This window comes from Porcisia hertigi, chromosome 36, assembly GCF_017918235.1.
Source record: "Porcisia hertigi strain C119 chromosome 36, whole genome shotgun sequence".
Lineage (NCBI taxonomy): Eukaryota > Euglenozoa > Kinetoplastea > Trypanosomatida > Trypanosomatidae > Porcisia > Porcisia hertigi.
This window is the reverse complement of record NC_090595.1, coordinates 3,380,894-3,399,787: the sequence shown is the minus strand read 5'-3', so window position 1 is coordinate 3,399,787 and position 18,894 is coordinate 3,380,894. Positions and strand designations below refer to the sequence as shown.

At 52.8% G+C, this 18,894-nt stretch overlaps 4 protein-coding genes across 4 annotated transcripts; all 4 read left to right on the top strand.

The window, feature by feature from the left end:
- Nucleotides 1–375: 375 nt before the first annotated feature.
- On the top strand, nucleotides 376–2,568 carry JKF63_00867 (uncharacterized protein; the record flags this gene model as incomplete). Its single annotated transcript, XM_067896916.1, has 1 exon — nucleotides 376–2,568. One exon carries the CDS (start codon nucleotides 376–378, stop codon nucleotides 2,566–2,568), a length of 2,193 nt encoding a protein of 730 aa, XP_067753073.1.
- Nucleotides 2,569–7,442: 4,874 nt separating this feature from the next.
- Nucleotides 7,443–8,825, top strand: JKF63_00866 (uncharacterized protein; the record flags this gene model as incomplete). Its single annotated transcript, XM_067896915.1, has 1 exon — nucleotides 7,443–8,825. The coding sequence occupies one exon, from the start codon at nucleotides 7,443–7,445 to the stop codon at nucleotides 8,823–8,825; it is 1,383 nt and encodes a 460-aa protein (XP_067753072.1).
- Nucleotides 8,826–13,107: 4,282 nt separating this feature from the next.
- JKF63_00865 (uncharacterized protein) lies at nucleotides 13,108–13,482 on the top strand (the record flags this gene model as incomplete). Its single annotated transcript, XM_067896914.1, has 1 exon — nucleotides 13,108–13,482. One exon carries the CDS (start codon nucleotides 13,108–13,110, stop codon nucleotides 13,480–13,482), a length of 375 nt encoding a protein of 124 aa, XP_067753071.1.
- Nucleotides 13,483–16,784: 3,302 nt separating this feature from the next.
- Nucleotides 16,785–17,732, top strand: JKF63_00864 (uncharacterized protein; the record flags this gene model as incomplete). Its single annotated transcript, XM_067896913.1, has 1 exon — nucleotides 16,785–17,732. The coding sequence occupies one exon, from the start codon at nucleotides 16,785–16,787 to the stop codon at nucleotides 17,730–17,732; it is 948 nt and encodes a 315-aa protein (XP_067753070.1).
- Between the last annotated feature and the right edge of the window lie 1,162 nt (nucleotides 17,733–18,894).

Genomic DNA, 18,894 nt, shown 5'->3' with positions numbered 1-18,894 from the left:
TATCGACTAACCCCCCCCCTCCCCTTCATTTCTGTGTGTCTTTCCTTCTCTCTCGTATATATTCTCCATCCCCATCCCCTTCCGCCCTCACCCACCATACATGAGCGCACACTTCACTTTTTCAATGATCCCTTAGTTTCGACATGCCTTGACTACTACATCCAACTAGTGTCTTGCACAGCAGTTCCCACACCATTCCCTGGCACCACGCGCTTTTGTGTGTGTGAGTGTGTGTGTTGCTTACAGGCCCTCTCTTTTTTTTACCATTCATCGAAAGTCCCCCCTCCCCCTCCAATCTGTCGCTCTTGAAGTCTCTGAGACCACCTGTGCTCCTGGTCCATTATCCGCCCAACGCTTTGCTCATGACCTTGCTGCATGTTCAACTCACCGCTCACTGATGTCACGGCGTCGGCGTACACCTCGTCGCTGGAGGGAAGCCACATTCTTACTCTCTTGCGAGCCTTTGAAGCTCGTTGGAACGCCTTGCTGGCGGTGCTCTACAGGCTGTCGAACAGCTACTCGCCTTTCCCATTCGAGGTTACGTTGGTCGCTCTTGTCCTTGGGTACATCGCAATACGACAGGTTGCCCTGTGGTACAGACTAGACATCCCTGTGGAGCACGCCTACGTCTATTGGAAGCTGCAAGATGTTATCACCAGAGATTTTTACCTGACTTTTGAGCAGGAGCACCACATGTGCACGGCAATACTGGTATACGTGACACAGAAGCTCTGGCGGGTCAAACCCCTCACCGCGGCGGAGGTACGCAGCAAGTCCTTTATGATTAACCTGCTGTCCCTTTACTGCAAGCGCGAATGCGACGACGAAGACGACGACGACTACTTCGAGAGTGAAGAGGACCTCTCGTTTCGGAAGAACGAGAAGTTAATGGTGCCAGTGAAGCTGCCTATTTACCCTTTCTGGACCCCGACTCACCAAGATGGGGTGGAGATGTGTACATGGATGTCAACGCTGCGCTTGAAAAACTGCTCTCCCGAGGCATACCGTAGCGTCTTTCTCCGCGTGCGCAAGGGCGAAACCTCAGGCGGCGGCGCCGCCGCAGACGCCACTCTGTGGCGTTTTGTCAAGGACGCGCTGAACTTCTACTTCGACAATGGGTATTGCGACCAAGAGAACAGCGCATTGCGCATGTACCGCACTACGGCCAAAGCTGGGGGTGTTATGGTGCAGAGCGTGCCACTTCCACTTGGACCGACACTGGACACTGTCTTTTTTCCGCGCCGCGAGCATGTCAAAGCGTTGCTCGAGCGCTTTACAGAGAAGAAAGGACGTTATGCGATCCAGGGATTCCCTCATAAACTAGGCTTTCTCCTCTATGGCCCCCGCGGCACAGGCAAGCGATCTTTCGTGCGTGCTCTGGCCTACCACACCCAACGCCACATTGTCCGTATCCCCCTCTCCAGCTTGTCGCGTAACGCCCAGCTGTTCAGTATTTTCCACTTTGAAGAGGTACTGCCAGGCAGTACAAAGGAGTGGGCCCTCCTGAGCACCAGAAAGGTGATCTTCCTCCTAGAGGATGTCGACACCAATTGCGACCTCCTGCGCGCGCGTGACCACACGCGCGTTGTGCGCACATGCCCCTCGCGTGGTCTACGGAGTCGAGACTTGTCCAACGTTGTCGGGGAGGATGGCGAAACGAAAGAATTCGTTGCGGTCGATCCAGCGGCGCAGGATCGCGGCACCGATAGGCTGTGCCAGAAAGGGGCGATATTTGTGGAACAAAAGACCCCACAAGGCCCGCTTCCGATGGCCACATCAAAGGAGCTCGGTTTCCAAGGGTTGCTGGGGTTGCACGAATCTCAGATGGACACACTGAACCTTTCTGCCCTGCTGAATGTCCTCGACGGTGCGGTAGAGGCCCCGGAGCAAATAGTGGTTATGATAGCAGATCACCCCGAAAGGCTTGACCCGGCACTGCTTCGACCAGGGAGACTGTCGACGCATCTCCGATTCGACTTCATCGAGATGGAGGATCTGCTCCATCTTTGCGGACTGTTCTTCGGCGTTGAAGGCTGCGTACCATATGGTGCCTTATCCACCGCTGGCACTTCTAACAACGAGAAACAGGGGGGTCACAAGAGTTTAGGACGCATGCAGCCATGTGCCCCCACACCACCCCAAGAACTCTGCGATGAGCCGACGGGGATAGGTAAATGCTTTGGCCACGGGGCGCTCCTCTCTACCACACGCGCTTTGAAGGGCAGAAGCAACGACGACTCGCGTCCTGTTCAGCCCCCTCGACAGGCGCACACTCCAAACATCGAGGAAAGAGTATACCGTCAGCTCTCCATGCAGCAAGCAGCCCAGGTGCGGTCATGCATCGCAGCCTTAGAGGATGAGGAGGCATCCTCACAGGGATCAGGAAGACTGCATGGTACCACGTACAACTTTTTGATAACCCCTTCGCAGGTGCACCACTTGTGCATGCGTGCAGTCGATTTGAATGATTTCCTTGAGGCCCTCTGTGCATACATACGAAACGGAGGTGGCGGCAGGACTCGTGGCAGAACAAGTTGTAGGCTAAGCGGTATAGCAAGCGTTTTCTGATGATGTGCATCATGTGACCTCTGACGCTTTGTGGACTTGCTTCTGTATCTTTTTTTTGGTTGGAAATGTTGTTGTCTGTTCAGTGGTGGGGGGTACCGCGTCCAGACAGACTCTGCTAACTCTGTGTTCACCTTGTGCGTTGCCCCCTTGCATCTTTTGGTTTCATGGATTTAGGGAGGGCAGGGTGACTTGGGCATTGTCATGTCCCTTAACACCCCCCCCCATCCTTTCCCTTTCGGAGACACACAGACGTTCTGTCCACACCACCGCTGCTCACCGCGCATTGTCTATGCCTGAATCCTTTAACTCACCCGAACTGTCCGCTAAAAGGAATTGTATGCGCCTCACATTTTTACTCCTGCACTGCTTCACTCTCCTCTTTCTCGCCATTCTGTCAAGCACACACACACACTCTGCTCTTTTTCTGCATTTGCCACCACGCACTTCACACATCAATCCGATCGTGGTCGCGAAAGTGCCGGCTCGCATCACTCAGGGTGTGTCACTACAACATTGTGTGTGTGTGTGTGTGTTTAGGGGGGCAGTACTTTAATGGGAAGGCATGATGACACTCTACTTTTTTCTAATCAACGGAGCCGACACCTACCTAGCTGCTCCTTCACACACACACACACACACAGTGCTAAGTGTGCGTAGAGGGTAGTTTGGTAGGTGTTTGCTTGCATGATCGAACAGCCTAGTAGCAATACGTATCGAGAATCTGATCGCCTTTTCACCTGGGAGCTGGTGCCCCGATGCGCCGTAGCTCCTGTTTGTTTGTCTTTTACGTGTCTCTCAATTTTTCTCCCTGTGGGGCGTGGCGAGAGGGGTGTGGGACTCTCTAAAGCGAACTACAACTCTCTGGATGTCTCGAGACTCTTGATCTCAGTGCAGTCCTCATCGGTTGTAGAAGAAGTGACAAACACACACACAACGAAGCGCTATAGTCTATTGGATTGTGGTAGAGGGCGGGGCGGTGGGGAGGAGATCGTTGGCCGTGGGGACGAAGGACACCTCAGCTGAGCTTCAGGGCCACACACCCACGGCGTGGGGGGTCATCCGAGCGATGCCGCGTTACTGGTGTCGGTGATTGACGTCGCCTCGGGAAATCCAACGACCATGAACGCATCTGTACAACTAATGTTCTGAGCGACGCGTGGAGTTCGGTGAGCCTATGTTATGCCATGGTGTATTGCCTAAGGGTAAGGCAGCCTGCACCGCCGAAAGGGGGGAATTTCAGGTGACGACGAGCTTTGTGGGTGTCGCTGTGAGGGGGGTGAAGGACTGGCGAGGCGGGGGCGTGTAGAGCTTGCGATAGCGACCCTGCAGGGATCAGCCGATGTGGTGTTGCCCTGGCGCGCGTCTCACGCTTATTCTCCCGGCATCCGGTGAAGGTGTGGTGGTCCGGGGGTGTGCTGTGTTTTACGCGGGTCGTGTGTGTGTGTGTGTGTGTGTGTGCCAGAATGGTCCTGTGGGGGAAAAGAAGGAGGGTAAGCACTGGATCAGCGTTACTAGCGCCTCCCGCTTGTTCCTCCTCCTCCTCTTTTCCCCGGGGTCCACTCGTTTTTGTGCCTTTTGGCGAAGAGCGCCGACCACGTCTGTGTGCTGCACGAAAAACGACACGTCGATTTCTTGTGTGTTCTACACTGTATCGGTTGGCAAGATGAAGCGACTTTTGTGTGTGTGTGTGTTTAGGGGGGCACTACTTTAATGGGAAGGCATGATGACACTCTACTTTTTTCTAATCAACGGAGCCGACACCTACCTAGCTGCTCCTTCACACACACACACACACACAGTGCTAAGTGTGCGTAGAGGGTAGTTTGGTAGGTGTTTGCTTGCATGATCGAACAGCCTAGTAGCAATACGTATCGAGAATCTGATCGCCTTTTCACCTGGGAGCTGGTGCCCCGATGCGCCGTAGCTCCTGTTTGTTTGTCTTTTACGTGTCTCTCAATTTTTCTCCCTGTGGGGCGTGGCGAGAGGGGTGTGGGACTCCCTAAAGCGAACTACAACTCTCTGGATGTCTCGAGACTCTTGATTTCAGTGCAGTCCTCATCGGTTGTAGAAGAAGTGACAAACACACACACAACGAAGCGCTATAGTCTATTGGATTGTGGTAGAGGGCGGGGCGGTGGGGAGGAGATCGTTGGCCGTGGGGACGAAGGACACCTCAGCTGAGCTTCAGGGCCACACACCCACGGCGTGGGGGGGGGGGGTCATCCGAGCGATGCCGCGTTACTGGTGTCGGTGATTGACGTCGCCTCGGGAAATCCAACGACCATGAACGCATCTGTACAACTAATGTTCTGAGCGACGCGTGGAGTTCGGTGAGCCTATGTTATGCCATGGTGTATTGCCCAAGGGTAAGGCAGCCTGCACCGCCGAAGGGGGGGAATTTCAGGTGACGACGAGCTTTGTGGGTGTCGCTGTGAGGGGGGGGGGTGAAGGACTGGCGAGGCGGGGGCGTGTAGAGCTTGCGATAGCGACCCTGCAGGGATCAGCCGATCTGGTGTTGCCCTGGCGCGCGTCTCACGCTTATTCTCCCGGCATCCGGTGAAGGTGTGGTGGTCCGGGGGTGTGCTGTGTTTTACGCGGGTCGTGTGTGTGTGTGTGTGTGTGTGTGTGCCAGAATGGTCCTGTGGGGGAAAAGAAGGAGGGTAAGCACTGGATCAGCGTTACTAGCGCCTCCCGCTTGTTCCTCCTCCTCCTCTTTTCCCCGGGGTCCACTCGTTTTTGTGCCTTTTGGCGAAGAGCGCCGACCACGTCTGTGTGCTGCACGAAAACGACACGTCGATTTCTTGTGTGTTCTACACTGTATCGGTTGGCAAGATGAAGCGACTTGTGTGTGTGTGTGTGTTTAGGGGGGCAGTACTTTAATGGGAAGGCATGATGACACTCTACTTTTTTCTAATCAACGGAGCCGACACCTACCTAGCTGCTCCTTCACACACACACAGTGATAAGTGTGCGTAGAGGGTAGTTTGGTAGGTGTTTGCTTGCATGATCGAACAGCCTAGTAGCAATACGTATCGAGAATCTGATCGCCTTTTCACCTGGGAGCTGGTGCCCCGATGCGCCGTAGCTCCTGTTTGTTTGTCTTTTACGTGTCTTTCAATTTTTCTCCCTGTGGGGCGTGGCGAGAGGGGTGTGGGACTCTCTAAAGCGAACTACAACTCTCTGGATGTCTCGAGACTCTTGATCTCAGTGCAGTCCTCATCGGTTGTAGAAGAAGTGACAAACACACACACAACGAAGCGCTATAGTCTATTGGATTGTGGTAGAGGGCGGGGCGGTGGGGAGGAGATCGTTGGCCGTGGGGACGAAGGACACCTCAGCTGAGCTTCAGGGCCACACACCCACGGCGTGGGGGGGGGGGTCATCAGAGCGATGCCGTGTTACTGGTGTCGGTGATTGACGTCGCCTCGGGAAATCCAACGACCATGAACGCATCTGTACAACTAATGTTCTGAGCGACGCGTGGAGTTCGGTGAGCCTATGTTATGCCATGGTGTATTGCCCAAGGGTAAGGCAGCCTGCACCGCCGAAAGGGGGGAATTTCAGGTGACGACGAGCTTTGTGGGTGTCGCTGTGAGGGGGGGGGGTGAAGGACTGGCGAGGCGGGGGCGTGTAGAGCTTGCGATAGCGACCCTGCAGGGATCAGCCGATGTGGTGTTGCCCTGGCGCGCGTCTCACGCTTATTCTCCCGGCATCCGGTGAAGGTGTGGTGGTCCGGGGGTGTGCTGTGTTTTACGCGGGTCGTGTGTGTGTGTGTGTGTGTGTGTGCCAGAATGGTCCTGTGGGGGAAAAGAAGGAGGGTAAGCACTGGATCAGCGTTACTAGCGCCTCCCGCTTGTTCCTCCTCCTCCTCTTTTCCCCGGGGTCCACTCGTTTTTGTGCCTTTTGGCGAAGAGCGCCGACCACGTCTGTGTGCTGCACGAAAACGACACGTCGATTTCTTGTGTGCTCTACACTGTATCGGTTGGCAAGATGAAGCGACTTGTGTGTGTGTGTGTGTCTTTGGGGGATGCCGAGCGCCGATACTACGCCTACATTTGTCTCTCGACTATTGTGCGATGGGTGGTGTCCCGTGCGCACGGGGGGTTAACAGCGTCTTGTCACCCACCAGACGCACCCTGGGATGCGCGACATGTGAGTCTGACTACGCTGAAAAAAACACGCGACTTCACCAAGATATCCTCGATGCCATCCAAAATGGTTACTTGTCACGTGGAAAAGCCGAGGCTGCCGGGAAAGTCTGTCTATGCAGGCTGGGTCCGCTGTATCGACGCTGACTGGGCGATTCAACCGACGCGGGGGGGGCGGGGGGGGGGAACCTCCTAGTCCCTTTTTGTCATGGTAAATCTACTCAAAAAATCTCGCATTTCGTATTCGTAGCTCAAATACATGAGCTTTTTTTTCCTCACTTGTCGCTGCACGAGTTGAAGGTTCTTGGACTCACGTGAGGAGTGTGCTCAGGAGTAAATGCAGGCACACTTTTCGAACTGGTATCCATCGTCGTGTGGATTCGCTTGGATGCGGTTGGGGTATCGTCTCGCGTATCACTGTTCATCACTCTCAATTCTCCCTCATCTCTCTTACCCTTCTGTCTCACAATTGCCGCCGGTGTCTACTTCTCCTGTATGCTGACATGCGCTACATTGTGAACCACGCGTGATGCATACGTTTATCTTTGATGCCCCTGTAATCGCGCAGCTCTGTCCAGAGGAGAACAAGCTCACGGAAGAATATAGTATCTTTCAGGCGTCCCTGTACCACCATCTTTTTTTTTCTTCCTCCCCCCGCATTCCTTTTCAATATCACCCCCTCCCCCCTCCGAACCCCCAATCCCGGTTGTTTCTGGTACTCCAGCGATGACGCAGGAAACATCAACTCATCAAAACGGCGAACCGATGTGCCTGGCGCTGCGTCAGCGTGCCAGGAAGAACCGCAGTGGCGAGAACGCAGCGCGTGTGATTGTCGGCTTGGATGTGATTGACAAGGATGCCGAGGTTCGCACGCCCGTCGGTCGCCACCATGGCGTTGCTCCTCGCGACAACTACGGCTCCCCGACCGAGTTCTTTGGGGGCCCTCGCCAACCACCGCGTCAGTGCTCCGGCATTCGCCGCAACCCTGAAAGTAACCGTGACACAGTAGGTCTCATGCTCACGGATGAGTACTTGATGATCGACAGCGGTTTCGAGGTCCCCAGCAACGGGCGCAAAGGTACGGCGTGCAATGGCGCCCCTCGCGCTTCGGTATCTTCAACTGGTGCGTCGTACGGCACCCCAGCCAAGCGCGGTGAAGGCGCTGCCCGCGAGAGGAAAGCCCGCATCAAGAACAGAAGCTGTGGTGCTAATACCGCAGTCGTGGGGAATTTTCGTCACCCCGACGGCCTCACGAATAACTGCATTGTCACTGCGGCGGAGGCACCGTGGCGTTGCGGTGTGAGAATGACGCAGCCGCAGGACTCGCTGGGCGCGCCGTACTTTGAAGACAACAATCCGCTTCCACCGCGCGATACCCCCGCGTTAACTGGCAAGCGCCACATCAAACCGCCCTTCAAGGATGCAGAGATGTTCGGTCAGATGCGGCCGTTGGAGGGAGAAGAGAATTCACACAAACTCTCGCTGCTGCCATGCCACAAGACTTCCAACAAGGCGAACGAGTCCGTCGACGTGCTTAACCTCTATACCTACACCGCTGAAGAGCTTAACGAGAAGCCACAGCCCCACAAGCAACTTGGCCCCCGTATGTACGTCCCCCCGGATATGCCACCCAGGAAGCCGGCTGCGATCAAGCCCATAAACACTCCCGCTAAGGAGGAGCACGACGTGCTTGGTACTGGCCGTTGGGGTGTTCCGCCGAAAGAGCACCCGCACGGCTTGGCTCGTGGCTCTTGCCGTCCACCGCACGACACCGCTAACCTCTTCTACGGTGGCATGCCGGGGAGGAACTACAAGGGGGATTCTCACCAACAAAACGGCCGTAGCGCGAGCCTAAAGAAGCGCGAGGACCCCGTCTTCGACGGCAAATACCGCTCCCACAAACAGCTGTGCAAGAAGAATGCCGATACCGCGAACATCCTGCGCTACTATGATCCCAGTGTGGACCCGACGCCCGAGAAGCCCCCGGTGCGCCCGGTCTCGCGCGTGAACATGGAAAGCAAACTGGACGACCTCAACACGCCTTACGTCATTGGCAAGGCCCGTGGCGAGTTCCACAAAAACTCCGTATCTTCCATTTCTCTAATGTGAGAAGCAGCGTCACTGTCCCCCCGCTGGTGCATCTTAGAGTGTCGCTTGGAAAGGGCAAGGGAAGGGTAAGGGAAGGGTGGGTTGCTTTCCTTTTGTTTCACATTCACCGGGAGCGAGTGTGTCTGGCGATTTTAGCATCACTTTGCGATCGATCAGCTCCTCTACACTCATGAAAAGTACGAATCCGTTGTGTGGTGGCATACACGAGGGCTATACTAATGAAAAGCAAACAGAGAGGACCCTCAACGAAGAAGTCGCTCTACAAAGTGGCGGCGACATTTGTGGCGTGATGCAGCTTCCGACGCCACGATGCGTTGGCCTTGGCACGTATGAGGCCTGGCACAATCAAGCAAAGGGAGGCCCGTCACCACGTGCCTTCGTGGAGAGAACAGCGATTCCAATGTTATGTTCTCGTTTTTGCGTCGGTTTTTCACTGTGTTTTCTGACACACACACACTCACGCAACGACGACTCTAATGACAAAGCGAGTGAAGGAAATGCGCCTTTTTTCCCTGTTTCTTCCCGGCCTCCTCGTCAGGTTCGCCCCCGGGCCTCTTAGCTGCTGAGCAGCTGGAAAAGAAGGCCTGTATGTGCTCGTGGAGGGGGTACACCATGAACAAAAAAAAAGGGGGAATGGAAATGCACCGCCAAGGCGCTGAAGCGAAACCATGATGTACCTAGCGCATCGCTTCTGTCGTCACGATTGTAGGCAATGACAAAAGGGGGTTTTTCCCTCTCTCTGTGTGCGTGTGTGCATGTGTATGTGTATGTGTGTATGTGTGTGTGAACAAAGAGATTCGTTCCACGAAGCACGTGCGCAGAGGCCTACTGTGATTGGGTACGCGTGTCTCATGCGCATATGGGCCTCTCACAACACTCTTGCCGCACGATACTCTCATCTTCTTGCTTCTTTCCGATTCCGAGCCCAGGATAGGTATGGAGTAGAAAACAGCGTTGGCCCTCCCTTTCGTGTCGTGGCCACTTCGGCTGCCGCATTTTTTTTCTTCAAATTGTACCGTCCTTTTTTTTTTGTTTTTGTTTTTTACACTTTCCCTTTGTGTGCGTGTGTGTTGTTTCTCCCCTCACCTCCACGAGTGCCCCCTGATCCCCTGCTCCGCCCCGCCTTCCGTCCATTCTACTCCTTCTCCACATTGCCACTCCTGGCCATATATAAATATATTTATATCTGTATACACTCACCTGTGTGTTCAGATATACGGGGGGCGGCTCTGCGTGAAGGTGTAGGCGGCGAACTCACGATTTTCTCTCTTTTTCCCCCTCCTTGTACCCTCTCTTTCCAAGTCTTTTCTTTCCGATGGACCGCACATTGATGTGCCAAACTCTTTCTTTTTTTCTCCCTCCACTTTCTCTGAGCAACGGAAAGCCGCCCCTTCTTTTATGTCTAGGGGTGTTCACGGTGTGCTTTATGTATGTACATGTGAGTCTTTACTGGCTGGTAGCGTACAGGTGCACCTATTCGATCACCTCGAGTGTGGTGCAGACGTTTGCCGCACGCGACGGAGTGTGCAAGAGAGAAGAAAACGGGAAGAGAACAGACACAACAGTAAGTAGTGGTTTGCGCTTCCCCCGAATGTTTTTTTTTTCATTGTATCTCTCGAGAATGTGATGTACCACTCACCTGTTGGGCTCTTGCGCTCTTTGCCGTGATTGGACACATGTGCTACTTTACCTCTGTGCTCCCACACTCCCTGCCCTTCTTTTTTGTTTGTCTGCTCTGACGAAGTAGCAGAAAAAAAAAAAGAGAGGCACACAAGTGTGTCTTTTCGGAATGTCTTTTTTTATGTATGTTTTGTGTGAGGTGAGGCGTGGTATGTTTGAACACTTTGTGTGTGGGGATATGTCGAGGATATATATATATTTATATTTATATATATATACGTCTATATATGTATATGAGTATGTGTGTGTATGCGTATGTAGACAACAAATCTAAAAAAAAATACGAGAGAAAAAGATGTCATTTTAGGTAACCGCAACAGCAAAAGGGCGCAAACGGATGGAAGAGTTGATATTTTCGACCTTTTCGATCGTCTTGTTTGGGTGATTGTCTATGCTTCTCTGTACGTCTGATGTTCCGCTGGACAAGTAATTTGAGCGCAGTGCAGGGAGGGAGGGAGGGAGAGGGGGAGAGGGTGGGGGGGGATGAGTTCGTTGACCTCAGTCCCGCGTCCTCTTCAGCCTCACGATTGGTAGTATTTGTGGAAGAGCGATGAGGTAACCATTTCCGTTGATGTGGAATGAAAAGGACTATGGGAGTTGTCTCGCGCTCCTTGTAGAGCACGTCCTCGTGTGCGGGGTACATCATCTGCAATTTCCCGAAAACATTCTTTTGGGAGGTGGGGGGATGCTGGTGCCTTTTCACTGACAAGACACACAAACCCCGTTACTTTTGACGTTCGCGCGCGTTCTCTCTCTCCCTTCTAATCCCCATACCAGTCTCTCCCTGCCCCGCATCCACCCCGCAACTGTGACGCCCTCCCTCCTTCCTATGTGTGTGCTCCCTTTTTGGTGGGATGTTTCCCTGGAGTGGTATTACGTATGAGAATATGGATGTATGTGTATGTGTCTATATATATACGTGTGTGTGCGTGTGTGTGTGTGTGCGTGTTGTGCCTCCATTTCCTTCTACGGTCTTTATGTTATAACTGGTGTTCCCCCCCCCCCCACCCGCCACACCTCTCGGGGGTTGTTGTTTTCCTTTTCTTTTTTAATTGTATTCACCCCCTCCCTCCCACCTGTATTTCGCTGTACTGCGTAGTGGAAAATCGGAGGGCAAACAAAAAAAAAACACCCACACACACGCACACACCAAAAACACTACACCAACCACACGAACCCCATCACTACCAGAATAGGAGTGGAGAGAAGAACAGAATGTTTTTTCCTTTTGAAAGGAGCAAAAAAAAAAGTGATCAGAACAACGATGAACGGACAAAAAAAAACAAGAGGAGAAAGAAAAAAATACATTTATGAAATCGAACTTGAACGAGAGGAGGAAAAAAAGAAAAAAAAAGAGATGTATCGCATGTGAGTAGCGGAGCAGCGCATGGCAGCAAATTTTACCATCCTTCTCTATCCCCCTCCCCCTGTACGTTTGTCTCGTTGCTGTCGAGGATGTGAAATCGATGAAGGTGTCTGTCATTTCCTGCATCACTGCTGTCCGTGTGTGTTTTTAGCAACACCTCCTCCTTCTCCCCCCCCCCCTCAGCGCTCTGGAGAGATGGTCTTCTTTGCCAGGAGATAAAAACACAGGCACATACAAATGTGCCTCTCTCCCCCTCCCGGCTCTGTTACCCCCTCTCCTCCTACCTCTGACCCCGCCCGTCTATCGGTTGTCCTCGCTTTGTTCTGCATACACGCTAAAGGAAACAACGTTGAAACAGCTCACAAAAAAATTCAGAGGGAGAAGGTGATATGCTGTTTTTCGGATGCTGCAAGGTCTCAGGAAAAGTTGAGGTCCCAGGAGAGGGAACCTATGGGATTTCTTTGCTTGGGTGATCTCTTCCTCTTTGAAGTGTTTGTCATGTTCTTGATCGATCTATTCATGATGTTTTCATTTTTTCCTGTAAAAAATGGCAGTCCTGATGTCGGATGAAATCAAACAACCCAAAAAGAATAGCCGCCAACGGGGTGCCACATTTTCAAGACGTCAAGACTATGGCGGCTGTAGCGTGGTGGGAAAATGGGCGCACGTGTGTGTACTTGTGTCTGTAGCATCCAGCATGACGAGCAACATTGCAGTTCGCAGACTCCATGGACAGGGGGCGCACGCACGTACAGATGACGCAACTGTTTCGCGGCAAGACAGCGGCCCCCAACCATGCTCATACGGCATTCTCTGAGTGATGCGAGTGGATGGGGGCGTGCGAGTCTCTCGTTTGATTAAACAGGCTCTGCCGTGAAAGAAATTTCCACGCAAGATTCTAATCGACCACCTTGCGGAATGTCGAGTGTTGAAACGTTCGCCGCATGGCACGTTTGTCTCTCCCCCTTGTACGGCTTAATCTCAGAAAAGTAAACGTGCTCTTGGCATTCTTAATGGCTAATCGACTCCTCTGCTTTCTGATTCTATTCCTCCCTGCTACCCCCCCCCTCCCCCCCCCCCCCCCCCTCCCCAATCTTCCGCTTACATCACACACTCGTCCGAGTGTACAGAGTCGTATCCCTGCCTCAACACACACACATACACACACACCACCAACTTCAAAACACCGATCATCAAACAACTTCGCTACTACCGTAAAGAACAGATCAAAAAAAAATGCTTCGATTCGTTCCTCGCCGTCTTGCAATTGGCGCGTATGCTATGTTCATGATCGAACAGAAAAACAACCCGAAGCTCAAGGGCCTTGCTGTCGCTGAGCGCGGCAAGATGACATCGACTCTCTACAAGTCCCTGAGCCCGGGCGACAAAGCCGCACTCGACAAGCGCGCCGCTGCCTACACCAGTTTTGGTCGAAAGAAGTCAAGCAACAAGCAGAGCGTCAACAAGAAACCGAGGTCGGAGCGCGCCCCGTCGCTGTACGCCAAGTTTGTGAAGGAGCACATCGGCCGTTTCGAGAAGTTGCCGCACCGCGACCGCATGAAGGCGGTGGCAAAACTGTGGAAGCAGCACAACGCGCGCACAGGCAAGTAGGTGTACACACCAAATAGCTTCCGAAGCCGACCCCCTAGAAAATGCTGATGTGATGAATGGGTTCAAAGGAAATATATGCAGGTAGGGTATTGCAGGAATGGAGCATAGTGTGAAAGGCCTATGTAGCCTTTTGGGGGTTGGGCACGGAGTAGACGTTCCTGACAACGAAAGATGTCTTGTCCAGGGGGGGGGGGCCGCGAACCAAAGCAGCAGAACGAGAAAGCTGTGTGTTTCAAGGGGAGAGAAAAAAAGTGGGTTTCACGCTTATGGTGCAGGGCGCCGGTATGGCTGAGTGAAACCGCGCCTTGCATCGAAGTGACCTCTGAATCCATCGATTCTTTTCTACTGTCGATTTTGTCCCTCTCTTCAGTGCTGAAACTGTCTTTGTTCGGACATTCCCCCCCCCCCCCACCCCCCACACACCCGAAGCACTCTGCACCTTCCTTTACAGACGTGCCTCCCTATTGTCGCCGCCCTCTCGAAGGTCATATCCCATTTCATGCTTGTACTTGTGTCTTTACCGTGTTTTTTTTCTCCCTCTTTTCTTTTCTAGTCTGGTGGTTTTCACTTTTGTTCTCCTCTTTCGAAACTATAGATCTGAATGTGCGCGCGTTCGGGCACAATACCCACCCTCGCTGCGCTGATGTGTTTTGTTTTGTTGTGATTTTGTTCCCACCACTCCCCCACCCCCAGCTGTTTGGTGCTCTGTTGGGTCTTAGAGGCGGGAGGGGGAGGGGAAGAAGGAGAATGTAGATGTGAGTGCGCTGGGTAATTCGTTGTGTGTGTGTGTGTGCGCGCGCAGGAGGACAGGACAGGAGGAGGTAGGTGAAGAAGTTTGGTGTGCGCATTCCTGCGCGTCTACTGGGAGCCCCTCGTACGATCGGTTCAGGGGGAAATTGTGGCACACGCCACTCTGGCCTCTGCCTCGATGGTTTCTTGAAGGAGGGAACAGGCGGACGAGTCTTCTCGGACCACCGACACTTTTTTCATGCCCCCCCCCCCTTTCCCTCACCTCGACTTTCGTCTGACCCCACCCAAGCTCTTTCTGTCCTTTATGTATTTTTTTTTCGAAAATGATCTTTTCTTTTTACTCTTCTTCCGGTTAGCTGTCTAGTTCTCTGCAATTGTGGCAAAAACGACCGGGGATATGTAGGAGGGGCGATAGGTGGGGGGGGGGGGAGGGAGGGGGAAGGTGGTGGAGACAACGTGCAAGACTGCCTTTGTACCCATGCGTTTGTGCCAGAGGCCATTCCGCCTTCGTCCTTTTCCACAACACAATCGTTGACGACCTTTATACGAGGTGCAACGACATGCACCGCGGACTTACCCCTTGTGTGTGTGTGTGTGTGTCTCGCTCTTGTTTTTCCACTCCGATTTGCCACTGTTTCACCTCGAATACACCGAGGGCAAGTAGGGCACTTGAGGAGAAACAAATAGCGCAAGCGAAAGCAACAGAGCTCCAGGCGAAACAAGAGAGTGGAGACGAGGATGCACAGAAGTTGTGGGAGTCATTTCGTCTGTTTCCCCCAGCTCAAACACACTGGGCTCATCGTTGCCAGACATGAGTCCTCGCCGAAGGTGAAGAAGACAATGCCAGCGTCCTCTGTTTCCTCCTCTCCGTACTCCATAGACATGCTCGAGTCTCAGTGAATGCCTTGCGGGGATACTGCGTGCGCCGGGGGGGGGGGTACCACGTGGTCGGCACACTTGTGCTCACCTTACACATTCCTGTGGATTTTAGACGCAGAAGCGGGGGGAGGGTAACGGAGGGGCAAAGCAAATTGAGCTCTTCGGAAGTGAAATGTAAAAAGGAAACGGTGGTGGGGGGGGTGGGGGGGGCAACCTGGTGAGGCGGTGAAGGTAACACTTTGGGGTGAACAGCGACAGTTGTATGCATCCTATTTCAACAGCACGCAACGACAAATGCTTTTGGTGGGACTTCGAGCCACGCCATCCAGAACACAATTTTTTAACATCTTATTTTGCTGTATGCAAAATTGTCGTCTTTCATGCTTTCCCACTCCGTGCCTCCCCCCCCTCCCCCCACATGAACACACCCCGAATCTAGACATATATATATATGTGCACCCATGGCACTTTCTTGGTATGGAAACACTCGGATTTTTCTTTTGTTTTTTGTGGGGGGGGGGGGGGGGGGGTAGAAGGGGAGGAAGGAGGGTAAGCTTGCTGCACACCTGTTTCTTTGGCGCACTCGCCTCTCTCCAGCGTACCTCTTAGTAATCGACCCCCCCCCCTCTCTTCACTTCCATTACCTGCCAGTCTTCTTCTTTCCCTCCTCTTCATGTTTTTCTCAGTCCATACATCCTCATTAGAATGACTCTCAAGCGCCCCGGAGAAACAGGAGAATTCAAAATATATATTTATATGTATACCTCATCTTCAATCAAGAAGAATGTGCCTGTTCTCTACAGTATTCCTCTGCATCAATGGTGGAAGCACATTTTGTTATGTTTCGTTGTACATCTGACACCGAATACACTTCTGAGTGCGGGCTCCGTTGCCACAGGGATAGTCGGCGCATTAGACTGCAAGCCGGCTTGACGGACCAACCCTCCTTGTCGCTGCTCATCGGTCTGTGTGTCGATGGGATCCGACTCTTTCCTTTTTTTTTCGCTTTGGTAAGGCGAGATTCTCTCTTTTTAGCCCTCTCTACTTACTCCTCCCGTCTCTCTCCATAACTCCGCTCTATTTTTGATCTGCCAGCGCTCGTTAGTGAGGTGGCAAGAGCAAAGTACATGCGCCCGCCAACGTGTGCGTGCACATATATATCACAGTGGTAAGCACACACACACAACAGACACACACGGTCCTCTGACGATCTTGACCAATTTATCTGTTGTCTAAGTAGGGAAATAGAGGTCGCGGGACGCACACATGCGCCTCCACAAACACACGCGCGAAACACAAATATATCCTCTCTAGACATCTCGAACCCGCATGCGATAGTCACCCTCTGTGCGCCTCTCCGTGACACACAAAAGGCAGGTGCAATTGCCAAAGCGCCTACCGAGGCGAGGAGGCTCGTAGTTTACTAGATCTCTCTACAGGGGCATGGGATACCATGGTCGGGATACACCCATAGACGAGAAAAAAAAACTCTTCTATTACTATTTTGCAAAACAAAAAGCAGCGCTGTAGAGTACATCCTCACTTTTTTCCGTATTCCTTGCGACGCCACCTTTCACGGCCGTATATCGTTTTCTTATTTCCGAAATTGCCGGCTTCCAGTTGACTCTTTGCCCCCCACCCCACCCCACCCCTCCTGCTTGACGTTGCTCACGATGCTGTGTCGCACTCGTGTGCAATACCGCTCGCGGCGCGGGAAAGTGTTTGAAATCTTCTGCCGCGAACAACTTCTCACTAATAGGTCTCTTTGCGAGCTGACACAAGGGGAGCGGCGCAAGGCGATTTCGCAGCTCTTCCGGGATCTCTCAGAAGAACGCCTGCTTGGCCTTAAGCAGCAGGCATCTATCGAGCAACTGCGTCAGGAGGCACTGGAGCGCGCTGCCGCCTTCTTCAAACCTGTCACACTCTATGAGTTTTTCACCCAAGAGCAGCAAGACAACCCCGCTATCGTTGGCGCCAGTCCTCGAGAAAAAGAGATGAAACTGCTGCACATCTTTGAGTCCCTGCCAGAGAAGGCTAGGAAGGCGTTAGAGGTCCGCGCCGAGCAATACAATGTTGCGAACTCGAAGAGGCCCACGGCACCTGTACTACCGATGATTCCTGCGCGCAAGAGACCGGCCTTCCCCACCTCAAATTCATCGACGAAAACAGAAAAAAAGAAGACACGGAAGAGGCGTGAAAAAGCTCACGGGCGGATAGCCAAGGAAAACACACAAAAGGAGACGGCACAGGCAAGCATTGGCGAGCCCACTACACTCAAAAAGAAGAAAGCTGTGGAGCAGTATGCGGCGCCGCCGTACTCTGTGTTTGTAAAAGAGCAAATGGCCTCCCTGCATCATGTGAAGCCAAAAGAACGGATGCGCGTGATCGGGGAGCGGTGGCGTTCCCTCACACACGAGGAGCGGCAACGCCGGCTAGAGGCCGCGAAAGTAAAGCTGGCCGACAATCTGGCCGCGAGTACGCAGAAAGAAGGAATGACCGAATCAAGCACGCCTAGGGCCATGAATAAAGCATCAGCGAAAGCGTTTCCCACAACAGTAACACCTCTATCGAGCGCGGCGAAGGGCGCGTGCATCCACACGGAATCCGCTAGCCCTTTCTGAACACCACGGCGGCCTTTGCTGACACCGGTAAGGGTGAATCGGCTCACAGAAGTTGCCCGATCCTCTTCAGCGACGCTATCGAACTCTTCTAAGGCCTTCAACTTTCAATATCCTATCACTTAATCTCTTTTAGTGGTAAGAGAGGCGAACAACGACGAACAAAAGATATGCCGATGAATATTGAGCCTGTTTCCGGTTATAGCAACGAGTGGGTTGTGTGGCAGGTTTGCATCCCTCAGCGAGACTTTTCGTGAAGTCTGTCCGATAAAATCTCCAAGAACGTTTCAGTGGTGCTTATCATTTCTGTTTTTATTATTTCGACCCACACTTTTCTCGGCTACCGGTGTTTTTGCACACCGCTCTGTGGCTCGGCTTATACTTGACCCCCTCGTTGCTGTTCCCGTCCTGTTGGTCTTGAGGCTCATCGAAAGCGTGGTTGCTTTTGTATCGGAACGTCTCATTTTTTTTTTTACTTGCTCCTCTGACTCAATCCAGGACTGCTCTCCTCCTCTCTGAGGACCGGCAGCCTTCACTTGCGTTCAGTCAGTTTTCTTTGTGCGTGAGAACCCCCAACGGGATTCCGAGGGGCGAGAAGAAGGGGGCGGAGGCGATTAATGAGATTTCTCTTCCTCGTTGTTCTGTTTTGGGCACTCATGAGCTTTTCTTGGTGACCCGCTGTGTGCTGAGAGCTCGACCTCAAGTATAAATTTCTGTTGCGCGATGAGCCACGGCCCTCTCTTACACCCCTCATCGCGTCGACTTCGACATCTTTGTGCGCCTTTATCAGCTTCTTACTTCAAGCGACCCTTGCGACATTTCTATGCACTGCACATCTCCTAGCATGAGATTCCTTTTTTCCCCTCGTTCTCACCCTCCCCCCTCCAACCGTTGTATGTTGCCTCGTCGCTCGCGTGTTTCCAATTATGCACGCGCTACTCGATTCTCCAACACATCCAAAAAAAAAACAACCCATAAAACCATTTTGTTGGGTTCACTACAGTGACTCGTTTCTCTCCGTCCACCGAGGTTTTCCACGACCATTCCCCTTCCCCACCCACCGACTCCGTTGAGGTTCCCACAATTCTCTTTTTTTTCATTCTTTTTGCCCCCACACATCCCCTACACTCCCTCCACACCCGTTGCTACATTTAGCCCGTTCGAC